Below are 12022 nucleotides of genomic sequence, written 5' to 3' on the forward strand. Positions count from 1 at the left end.
TGTTCCAAAGCTCTGGGCCTGTTTTAAGCAGGTACACTTTTATAAAGTAAACATGTGATTATGAGAACACTTGTATAAGAAAAGGCACACACTGGGAAGCTGGACTCAGTTGTGTTTCCTTGTCAAGTGTAGCACTCTGCAGCAAACGCAGGTTACACGGCAGCAGACATAGGCCACAACTTCAATGCGAGTGAAGACCAGTTGCAATAACAGAATTTCTGAAGAAACCATGGATGAATGGACTGGATCTCTTTCAATAACCAAATGACTGGCTTAAGGGCTACTCCATGAAGTATCCATACAGGAATGTGTAGTGAGAAATGAGTAGCCTTTGACAGAAGAATGAGCTACTCATTTCCAGTTAACTTCCAGTCAGCCAACCATTACAGACTTCTTACACCTCATCATGGTTCTCTCCGCGTACCCCATTACAAACTTCCTTGAGTGACCAAGTCCACCAAGCCATACTAAAATAGTTTAATAGTTCTCCAACCAACCAATTTTTTGGCCTTTTTTTTCAAGGGAAAATAGGGGCAGGGGAAGACATGGAGGCACCAGGGGTGGGGTGGGGAGAGGACACAGCCACACAAAAAATGAAGACCAGCAGTTATGAGCAAGGGCCGATTCACATGATCGTGTTTATCATGAGATAACTGCAACTGTTGCCTAAGACTTGGTAGTATGGAAGAGCCAACACAGCCACTTTCATCATCATGTAGACACTATCCCTGCCAATGAAGATTAGATTACCGAGTGAAACATTGCACTTGGTAATTATTACCTGAACTGATTATGTGAGTTGGTCCCCTGGTGTTTAAACTAAAAACCCCAAAACATATACCAAATAATGGGAGAGGAGTCAAGAGTGACAAGGGCCCAAGATTCCTGTAGCCTTCTGCGGCTCAGGAGGAGAATGGTATTTCTTTTTTCTTTTTTTTCTGAGTTGAGATATCCTATCCGATTGGACAAAGCAGGCACTTATGTGCATGGTAGGATACTGAAGAAAGAACAGAACCTCTGAAGATCAGATCCTCATTCATTCCGCACTTCCTTGTCATGCACAGAAGAGATCCCTGCTCTTTCCAGGATATGGAAAACACAGAAGGCCTCGTAACAGCCCTGGATAGCAGTAGCATTAAGGGAACATCTTTAGCGGAATTATGCAACACCCCAGAAATAAAAAGGGGGTGCCCTTGCCATATGTTCACAAAATATGTCAGATACCACCCAGAAAGTGGCTCCAGTGTTAAGTCTCACAAATGGCCAGGAAAGCAGCAGCAACGGATCTAGTCTCCCTTTGTCCCTGTAGCAGGAGGAAGCTTAATCCCTTTGGCCTCAGCTAAGCGCTGGGTGGGGACCCATCCTGGCTTGGATCTCCCAGAGAGTCAGTTCTCAAAAGGCAGCTTAGCATCCAGCAGAGCAGCCACCCTCCACTGTCAAAACCAGGAAGGTCCCCAAAGCATCAGCAGCCAGGGAAAGGGAAGCAACAGGACGCCAATCCTGGTACCTCCAGAGTCCAGAGAAGAACAGCCAGGTCCCGGGCACCCCTTTTTCAGCTGCCCCCCTTCTTCATTGCCATAGCCCCCCCAGTAGCCGTCCTCCGTGGGTGGGTCATACTTGGGGCTGCGGATGTCATTCGCCGGCACGTCCCTGTAGAAGGAGGAGGGGTCGGCGGGAGGCGACCCCCCGAGGCCATAGAGGTGATTGGATGAGCCATTGGAGTGAGGGCGGGGGTGGGGGTGGGGGTGAGCTGCTCCATTCTCCCACTCGGGCCTGCAACCCCAGTCAAAGCCTACAGGGTGGTGGTTGCCCGGCGGGCAGCCCCGGAAGGCTGTTTCGTTGAGGCGGCGCATATCACGCCCCACGCGGTCAGCCGGAGAAGTGCATATGACGTCCGAGACAGAGACGCGCGTGCGCTGGAACCAGGCCCAGAGGGATCGGGCCCGGCAGTCGCAGGCCCACGGGTTGTTGTTGAGGCGTAGGAACTCCAGGGACGGCAAGTCTGAGAGGGTTTCCCCGGAGAGGGTGGTCAGGCTGTTGTTGAACAAGTAGAGGATGGTGAGCTTGCCCAGATCGCGGAAGGCCCAAGTCGGAACGGCATGCAGGCGGTTCCTGTGCAGCAACAGGCGGTCTAATCCAGACAGACCCCGGAAGACGTTCTCGGAAAGCTGCCAGATCTTGTTGCCATGCAGGAAAAGGTGGCTCAGGTTTGCCAGATCCACAAAAAGGTCGTCCTGGGAGATGGAGGAAGAAAGGACAAGCTGTGAAGACACCGCTGGCAAAAGGAACAGCCCCAAAGGCCTCTTCCTCCATATGGGAGATTCTAGGCCGATTGTCAACTCAAGACTGTAGACATTCATTTCTGTCTCCCCACCTTTCCAGATCTCTCCCACACAGCTACACAGGATTTACTGCTGGACGCAAAGCCAGAGTTTTATGAGGAAGTTGACTCCTGCGCTTTGGTTGAGGAAATGATACAGGCTGGCTCCTAAGTCCCCCACCCACAAACTTTGCCCTCCCCCGCTAAGGATGTGGCTTGAAGCACTGAGGCATGATCTGCAAATGCATTTTTGCTGCTGCAGGCCAGGCTGCAGCTCCCCTACTCTTAAGCCACAGCGCACCAGAGGCCGGATAGGCATGTGGTTTTTAAGTGAGTCGCTGGCAGGGCACAGAGAACCTGCCTTCAGGGGAGGACCAGCCATGTGGGGGTGGAAGGCTGAGCGGCACACCAGTTCCTTGCCAGTCTTCAGAGAGAAATGGTGGAGAGGCCTCCGTTTGTCCTCTCAGAAGGCACATCTTAAACCATCTATGTGGAAACATGTCAACACCTCACCTCATCGACCCACCTCCCTGTTCTGCCCAGTGAGACTCTCTCCTATCCATCTGCTTGCTGGAAACTCAGAGGAAATTCCCCATCTGTCCTCAGGCTCCACTGCCAGTCATTTTTCTTCCTTCCCACTCCCATCATCTTTCCTTGAGAATATGCCCCACAAGGTCAAAAGAAACTTAAGCCCAGAGGACCACCAGAGGAGAAAGGGGTCCATACCTCCACGGCCCACCTGGGAAAAAGCTCCCCCTTAGAGGCCAAAGACAGTGGCCCAAGTTCGATGCTAACCCACAACCAAGCACTCTGGCTCACCTGCAGGCAAAGCAGGTTGTTCTCCTGAAGGTAGAGGTATTGGAGGCTGAAGAGGTTACGGAAGATGGTGGTCGGCAAGCTGCTCAGCTGGCAGCGGTACAGGTGCAGAGACTGCAGCCGCTCCAGCCCGCGGAAAGTGTCTGCGTCCAGGGTGCGCAAATTGCGGTTGTCCCCCAGGTCCAGCCACTCCAGAGCTTGGAGGTGGCGGAAGGTGCCCGGCTGGATGGAGGAGATGTTGTTGGAGTAGAGCCAAAGGGTGACGAGGCTCGGCCCAAACATCCCGGGCCGCAGGGTCCCAATCAGGTTGTTCTGCAGGAAGAGGCGCTGAGCATTGGCGGGCAGGACCCGTGGCACCGAGGAGAAGTTGTTGGCCTGGCAGCTGACCGTGGGTGGAGAAAAGTAGCAGGTGCAAAGCATGGGGCACATGGCGGCCACCAGAGGAAAGGCCAACAGGAGCAGGAAGGTGGGAGCCAAGCCTGGAAGCAGAGAAGGACAGGCAATGAGATGCTTCCTTCAGCAACCCTCACCCCCCGCCCTTATGTGGAATATCCTAGGAGTGGTCCCGCCTTCCCTGTCCACCCACTGCATTGCTATTTCAAGACAGCTATTTATTTAAAGCTGGGCTGGGGAAGCTGTGGCCGCCTAGATTTTGTTGGACTATTAACTCACATTATCCCGGTCTACTGGGCATGCTAGCTGGGGCTGCTGGGAGTTGGAGTCCAATGACATCTGGAAGGCAATAAGTTTCCCACTCATGATTTAAAACAGGGTTTCTCAAACTTGGGTCTCCAGCTGTTTTTGGACTATAATCCCCATCACCCCTGACCACTGGTCCTGCTAGCTAGGGAAGATGGGAGTTGTAGTCCAAAAACAACAGAAGACCTAAGTTTGCGAAACCCTGATTTAAAATCTTTATACCCCAGCTTTCCTCTTGAGAGCTTAAGGGGGCTATTCCCATTATTCTCCTCCTCATCTTAATCATCACCCCACCCTTGCTCTAACCACTACACCACACTAGCTCTCTTTAGTACTCCCCCCCAAAATACACACATACTACCCAGATACTTCAAAGGTTCAGTTGTCAGGCTTCCAGTTAAAAACATGATTTTGAAAGATCAAAACAGAATGTCAGCATTGTGTTCTTGATGGGTCAGTTACATTTTCCAGCTCTTTATCTTTGATTTACTGGCTATTACTTTGATTTAAAAGAAAAGAAGAGAAAGAAAGCCAAAATCCTCCCACTTTTCAAGAGCTGCGATGCAGAGAGAGAGATCCCAAACCGTGAGACTCACAAGTCACCAGAGCTGGCAACCCTGCGAGGCGTAATCCCACATGAGGAGGCATGCTCCCCTAGGCAAGAGAGACAAAGATGTCATCGTTCGCACGCAATTTCTCACGTGAGACCCCTCCTCCCCGTGCAAGTGTGCATGGTCCCCAACCTCTGCATGCATGTGTGTGGGCAGTGTGACGTGGCAAACGAGTAACACAAGCTGCCGATCCATTTCGGTAGTTCACACCACCTCCATGCGGGCCCTACGCTGCCTTCCCACTCTCTCCAGCCTACATGCTGCTCATGACAAGCTCCGCACAAACGCAGGAGTCCTTCAAGGAGCCTCGCCAACACCCAGAATGCTTTGACACAGCTCCATCTTTACCAACATCAACAACATTGTAAATGCCCCCCCCCCAAGGGCAGGAATATGACAGTCCCCATGTCCCTTCAAATAAGAGACACCTGAAATCACACACTCCTCTGCCAGCTTAACTTTATAGTTTTGATACGTTCACTGTTTTGGGACTTGCATGAAGCATACTGGGAAAAGCCTCCTTTTGGCTACACCAGTCATAGATGGGAGATAGGGGTAGCGTACACACTAAGCACAATTTAAGCCCATTTCGCTACCTCAAAGAATTCTGGGCACTGCAGTTTCCTCCTCATGGGGTTATAATTCCCAGCAACCCTTTACAAATCCCAGCGTTCAGAATTCTTTAAGGGAGGGTTTCACTCCACAGGTCAGGAGATTCACAAGTGCGGCACCTGAGAAGGCCAGGACCCCCTGCCCCACCCCTCCTTTTGCTGTAAGATTACAAGCAGAAGTCTTGCACTGACCCAGTTAAACAGAGCAGGAACACAAGGGGAGGGGCAAGCTGAATGGCCACTGGGACAAGAGGGAATTGCAAGACAGCTGCTAACGGATGCCAAGGTGAAATGCTGCTGCCCCCCCCCCAATCCACCACAGAATCCAATTCTTCCCCCTCTTCCCAGTTTTTTTAAAGAATTCTGTTTGTGCTCAGTTTTGGACTATTACCGCAAGCTGGTAGCAAAGAAACATAAATTTTCAACAACAAAAAAAGTCCTAACTTACATAACATATGCCATGCCAAGGAAAGGAAAGGAGTGTCTCTCCCACCCCCCACCTCATTTTTACTGATGGGTGGCTTCGTGACAGTAACAGACACAACTTTGGCAGGATATGACACAGGCAGGACTGGGATTCAGGTTGTGAATCAAATTACAGAACTGATAGTCACAAAAATACATGTCGATTTATAGCTCCAAAAGCATGGCTTTGAGTAGGCAGCAACCATGCATGTTCCACAACCAAAGAGACACATGAGGCGAAATTCTGTTTGCAGGACCTGTTTTTCACCCCTGAAGTAGGGAGGGAAATCTGCCCTGACCTCCCTGCTCCCTTCCTGCCAAAACACTTCCCCTAAAACCCTGGGGTGGGGTTGGAAGGAAGCCTATGTTCCTCAGTGCCATCAGCAGTGGCCATTTCCTCCAATAATGGCAGGCCAGTTTTCCCTCAAGGGAGAACAGGGAAAAAGCCTTTATCTTGAGCAGAGGGGTGGGGGCAGAGAAGAGAGGGAGCTGCAGCTGCTACTAATGTTGACTGCTTGCCTCTTGTCTCTGGACTCCTCTCTCTCTCTCTCTCTCTCTCTCTCTCTCTGGTGCGGTGGAACCGGCTGTAACCCAAGGAGTCTCATCCATAATTCAGGCCTGTGGCTTTTCGCTGGAGCTTGGGCAGAGAAAAAGCAGAGGGGAAAGGGATTGGAAGCTCCACATCTCTCCCCATAAAAGCCCTCTGGCCTCTCTGCCTCATCTTAGGGGGAAGGGATGCTTGCAGGCAAGTTCTAGATACTGCTGACCTCCCTATGCCCCACCCCAGCCAACTCTCACACCCCCACCCTTGAATCTCATGGGGGTTTTCGCAGCAAATTCCTTCTCAGTTCCACCCACATTTCCCCAATATTATCAGGAATTACCCACCCACAGTTACCTTCCTGGTCCCCTCTCCAACCTAATCCCCCCACAAAATAATCATCATATGGGGGACACTTTGCTTCGATTCCCCCCCCCCCAGCAAATGCAAGAGATGCTCATTCATAATTTTCAAGGTGAAAAGCTGAACGACTCAGACGAAACCGAGCGCATTTGTATGAGACCAAAAAAGCTATTTTACTACCCTTGTTGCTAAACTGCAATGAGAGGAGATGTTCTTGGCTGGAGCACTAAGAATGTGTGCCCTGTAATCCCCATCCAAGCCGACACCAGCATCCCCACCCCCGCTCTTAAAGACATTTCTCCCTCCTAAACTGCTTCTCCTGAGATTTAAAACCCTTGATCCTTCCCTCAGAAGAAAACTTCACCAAATGTTCATTAACCTTGTGAGAGGATTCCAGTCCGTACTACGAATAGCACAAGCTCCTCAATGCACTCTGGCTTTTAAACACACTGTTATGGATGGATTTTACCACTCCCTTGGGAAGGCGCAGGAAGAACTTGCCCCATGATGGGAAGGAACAGCATGGGGGCATGGGTCACATGCAGCAGGATTCCAAGGCAGAGGTGAGGAAGCTGGAAGCAGCCCCTGCCATGTCACCCAACCTGGTGCCTTGTGAATGTGCACGTGAGGGCCTTTCCTTCACACAGAGGAAGGAAGGAGGTGGGACATCCTGCCAGACAGACTCAGTTCCTGGGATAGTTGAAAGGAAGAAGAGTTGTGGTGGGAAGCTGGGACGGGATGGGTTGCTTCCCCCCAACTGGGCAACACAACCCTGTAGTGGCCTGCAAAATGGGGGCTTTGCATTAGTCCTTTCCCCCCAGCCTAACTTGCCTCACAGGGTTGTTGTGGGGGCAAGAGAGGAGAATCAACTTGCTGCGGGAAAGGCAGGATAAAAATGGTAACAAATAATCAAAACCGAAAATAAATCAGATCTGTGCCTACTAGCCAGGAAGAACTTGGGAGGGGGAGGATTAATACAGAAGTTTTCTACCACCACGTCAAGACTGAAAGCATGGTCTGACCTGGGATGCACAGCTAGATTGGCTCCATTTTTAACTCAAGAGGTAGGAGTGAAATCAATGGCAGTAGATGTGCTCTCAATCCCAGGAGGAAGGGGATGAAATGAGACAGTATTTCCAGTTCTTGCAGAAAGTCTGGCTTCTTAAGGGACACCATTTCCTCCCTATCTTGACCTCCACCTCTTGATCCTTGCAGCTCACGAGGAACCTGCTCTCTCTCAAGCAGGGAGGAACTACAGAAACACACATCACACCACCTTTCCTGCAGGCTGAACATCTCTTCTAAAAATCAGGGCATGGTATTGACTGGGATCCTCCAAGGGGGAGAGCCTCTTCTCGCAGCCTTGCCCTCCCTCCTCTAGATGCTGTACAGCTACCCTGGCTTTAAGAGAGAGAGAGAGAGAGAGAGAGAGAGAGAGAGAGAGAGAGAGAGAGAGAGGAAGAGAGAGAGAGGCCTATGTGCTCCTTTGGCTGCCAGCTGTTGGTTTTGTCTTCCTCTGCCAGAAGAAAGTAATGCTGATATCCAAAGTTTTAATGCTGGAAAAGTCAACTAGGTTTAAAGGTTCTCAAATCTTTTTTTAAATAAACAAATAGCATCCTGATGAATACTCAAATAGTGGGTGCAAAGGGCTTCTCCTGAAAAAGGCGGCTATATTCAATGGGCCATGTTTTGTGTCAGCCTTTTGAGCTCATCATCCCATCGCTTCCCTCCCCCAGCCTCTGTTCTGAACCTTGGAGATCTTTTAAATGTGTTGGCGCCAGGTTAGGGTCCAGCATGCCGTGATAGCAGCAGTGCTGGTGCTCCATTAATCAAGTGTTGATTCCCATCTTAACACACCAGAACTCTCCCCTACTATGGACCATTACTGCCCTTTTGGAAAGAGCCTTTGCTTACCCCTTACAGGAAGGACTGGCAGCTGGAAGCTGAAAGATTGGCAGCTGGACAGACCCAGACCCGAGAGGGGTGCCATCTGACTTGCCAGTTGCCAACCTATTTGCAGTTAAAGTGGCAACAGGCCACTCCGGGAAAGAAAAGTCAAGGATTTAGCCCTCCAGCATGATTCCATTCACAGAGGGAATGCTTCTTCTTCCTTCCATCCCCAAGGGGTTTAATGGCTGGTCAGGGCTTCACATATTTGTTTACTGGCCTGCTTTCAAGGTGGGAGGCAAACAGTGGGCAGGCTCAGCCTACCTAGCTATTGTTGTCTTGGGGAGGGTCTCCCCCCCCCTCAGCATTGAACTTTCTCTTTATGTTTGCAGTGTAGATTACAAGAAAATGGAAACATGGAGGAAATTAACTTTGAAATTAAAAGAATAAACTGAATCAGAAGATATGTGCTTACAAAAGATTTGTGCATACTATCCAGTCAGATAGAAGGAAGGAAGGAAGGAAGGATATATATATATATATATATATATATATATATATATGCTGCACTCCAGAATGCCACAGATTCCCTCTCACCACCACCACATCGCATGGTTTGCCTCTAGACCTGGTTGCTTAACGCTGAACAATTTTCCATCTGGAGCCACAAGTTGACATGATCTATGGGGGAACTCACTGAATCCAGATTTTCACCCCTGGTCACATACATCCTTGTTTGCGGCTGTCTGTATGGCTGGTCCAGGTATGCATGTTCCAGTGTTTATAGAATCCTGTGTCAGAATCAGCAGAGCTGCATAGGACAAGCAAGGTAGGACCCATCTGGGAGCTGGGGTGCCTGTGTGTTCCAGTGCAGGATCTGGCAGGAAGCGCTACTCAGTGTGCGATCGGATACCAAGGCAGGCAACACTCAAGCCCTGCTCCTAAATCTGGGGAACCATGGTGGGTGCTGAGATCAGAAATGACAACTCAGTTGTGCGTAGGCTGGGGGGGTTAAGACAAGTGTCCCTGGGAGGGGCCAGAGGTAGCAGGTCTGACGTAGCTGGTGACGCGGACAAAGCTGAAAACAACCCAACTCCTCTTTCGTCCATAATTTAACACCCCCAAAATAAGCAGCTGCCTGTTGTTGCGTAACCCATTGGGGGCCAGGCTATAAATGGCAACAAGCAGAGTAGAGCAGAAAGCCACCGGCATCCCTCCAGCCAGCCAGCCAGCCAGGCAGGGCCATTGCCTCGTCTGAACTCTAGCCTGGTCTCCTGATCCCGGGACCCACACGGGCCATGCATCTGTCCTGCAGGACAGCAGCGCCAGGGAGATCTGCAGCACCTGCCATTCCTTGGCTCCTGCCTCATTCGCTGGCAGCGCACATCCTCCGTCCTTTATGAATTCAGCACTGATCAGCCCTCCAGAGATGGAGAAGCCCATTGCAGTCTCTCTCTCTCTCTCTCTCTCTCTCTCTCTCTCTCTCTCTCTCTCAGACACACACTGGCCCTGTCCATCACCTTTAGAGTCAATCTTCTCTCAATGCCAAGAAGAAGCGGTGCACATCCTTCCAACTTCAGGACACTTCACCTTGCTTGGAGAAGAGAACTGGCCTTGCTGAGCTGGAGGGGGAAAGGTCTCCAGTTCCCTCTGTGCCTACAGAACCCAACCTCCTAGCCTCCGGAGCCACTTTTGAACGGATACCCCGCTAGAAGTTGCACAATCCTGTCCAGGTGGCATGGGGGGGGCTGCTAATGAGGCTTTCTGAGCAATTTTGAGTCAGGCAAATTAGACCACTCCTGTAATCTTCCTTGGGGCTATCCATCCGAGATTGTTAAAACCATCAGAAGAGTAGTGCTCTCTCTCTCACACACATACATACACAGCGTCCTTCGCCAGGACATCATCGCTAGTGTGTGGTGCTTGTGTGCCTCCACATTATTAAGGCACCGGATCGGGGAAAGAGCAGTTATTTCAGAACAATCAAAGCACAGAATAACTGGACAGCCCCAGAAGACGCCCATTATCTCCAGTCCACGTGAGCGTAATAGCGCCTTTAGAAATGGTGCCACCTCAAGGTCGCCTTGGGGCTGGAGTGGGCAAACAACCGAGTGCCTGCGTGTGCGTGCCTGCGTGTATATTCCCACGAGATATTTCCCGTGTTCTCGAAAGGGACATCTCAATGGGATGGGAAATAAAGCTTCGCTTTTTACTTTCCTTTCTGAACTCAAAGGAACAACCCCCAAATGGACTCCTGACCGATCGTGCCCCATTCCTCCCTCGCTTTGACAGCCAGTTTACATGCGAGGTCCCGTTCTCTCTCTCCCCCCCCCCCACATCTCCCCGCCCCCTAATAAAAAAAACCCCACCAAGTTATTTTTCCTCGCCCACCCTCACGATCAAAACATTCGTGTCCCGCATTCCAGACCTCCCGAAAACGGATGGAGGGGGTGGAGGTGGGTGCTCCTCACTTACCGTACAGGGTGGGTCCTAGACGGAGCCGCATGGTGCCAGGCAGGCTCGGTGGAGGGACGGAAGAAAACGGCAAAAAATAAGAAAGACAGACAAAACCTCAGGAGAAGAAAAGGAATGAACGAAGAGACAAGGAGGAGGAGGAGGAGGAGGAGGGAGGAGAAAGCAGTAGCGGCGGCGGGTAGGTGGGTGGGGGGCGGGGAGGGTCGCGATCGCCTCGGAAGTCCTCGCTGGAGAGCAAACGCGCTCGGCGTCCCGGGACTCCCTAGAGAAGCTCCTGCGCGACGGGGCGCAAGGCGAGGGGTCGCGGTAGCCCGGGCGCGTCTGGGCTCAGTCTGCGGGGGATCATGGCCCGCCTGGGGCCAGCCAGCCAAGCGGCCGGCCGGCCAGCCACCCTCCTTTGGCCCGGCGGCGGCGGCGCTACCCTCCGCTCCGCCGGCGAGAGCTGCCGGACGGAGGCTTCATCCCGGACGAGCCACCTGGCTCCATCTGCTCCGCTCGGCTCAGCGCGCGCGCGCAGCCCCGGCGCAGCCAACCACTCTGCGAAAGGGAGCGCAGGCGGCCGGGCGGCGGCGCCTTATTCCCAGGGCCGGCTGGGGCTCCGCCCCCCCGCGGCCGCGCTTTAACCCTTTCGGAGCGGGACGGACGGACGGGCGGAGGGTCGTCCTCCCCTTCGTCCTCCCCGATCTGCTCTGCCCACTGCCGCCCGGCCCACCTTGCCCGGCAGCCCCTCACTCGGCCCCGCCCACCTGCTTCCCTCCCACGCACCTCGCCCCACCCTGCAGGCGTCATCGCGTCTGGACTCCGCGGGGGGTCGCATGCCCTGCCCTTCCCCTGGAAAGTGGCGGGGGCGGGGGTGGGACGGGGCGCCCGCGGGAAGTCAACAAGAGGCGCCACGCGCCCAGACCTTGCGCTCCGCATTAATTAATACGAATTAAACGTTCTCGCTTCAGTCCCCACGGGAGACACTCCCCCCAGCTGCCCCACCCCGTGCACACTTACTTGGGAGTAAGCTCCCATTGAAGCCGGTGCTTTCTGGGGTGAATGAATGGTTGGGGAAAGAAAAAGTTAAGGAGATCTGAGCATGCGCCCCCACCACTACACCTGTTCCGACGCGCACCTTCCCGATGGCTTCAAACGTGGATTGCGCCTCCTGCACAGAGAAGCGGAGGTTGGAGGAGATGAACTGTGTAGCCAGGCACTTTCTGAGAAGCGGCTGGAGGCCAGGGCGTAAGAC

General features: G+C 52.4%; 1 protein-coding gene across 2 annotated transcripts; it reads right to left on the minus strand.

Moving 5' to 3' along the window:
- Positions 1-463: 463 nt before the first annotated feature.
- On the minus strand, positions 464-11527 carry RTN4RL2 (reticulon 4 receptor like 2). 2 transcript variants are annotated; one of them, XM_083499680.1, is made up of 3 exons: positions 10789-11527; positions 3140-3615; positions 464-2234 (listed from the first exon to the last, which is right to left on the minus strand). In XM_083499680.1, exons 1-3 carry the CDS (start codon positions 10817-10819, stop codon positions 1437-1439), a joined length of 1305 nt encoding a protein of 434 aa, XP_083355806.1. In that variant the 5' UTR covers positions 10820-11527; the 3' UTR covers positions 464-1436. The 2 variants fall into 2 exon arrangements, with proteins under 2 accessions (XP_083355806.1, XP_083355807.1); XM_083499681.1 differs by lacking the exon at positions 10789-11527 and adding an exon at positions 6042-8747.
- Between the last annotated feature and the right edge of the window lie 495 nt (positions 11528-12022).

This window comes from Podarcis liolepis (genome assembly GCF_965112155.1).
Source record: "Podarcis liolepis genome assembly, chromosome: 1".
Classification (NCBI taxonomy): domain Eukaryota; kingdom Metazoa; phylum Chordata; class Lepidosauria; order Squamata; family Lacertidae; genus Podarcis; species Podarcis liolepis.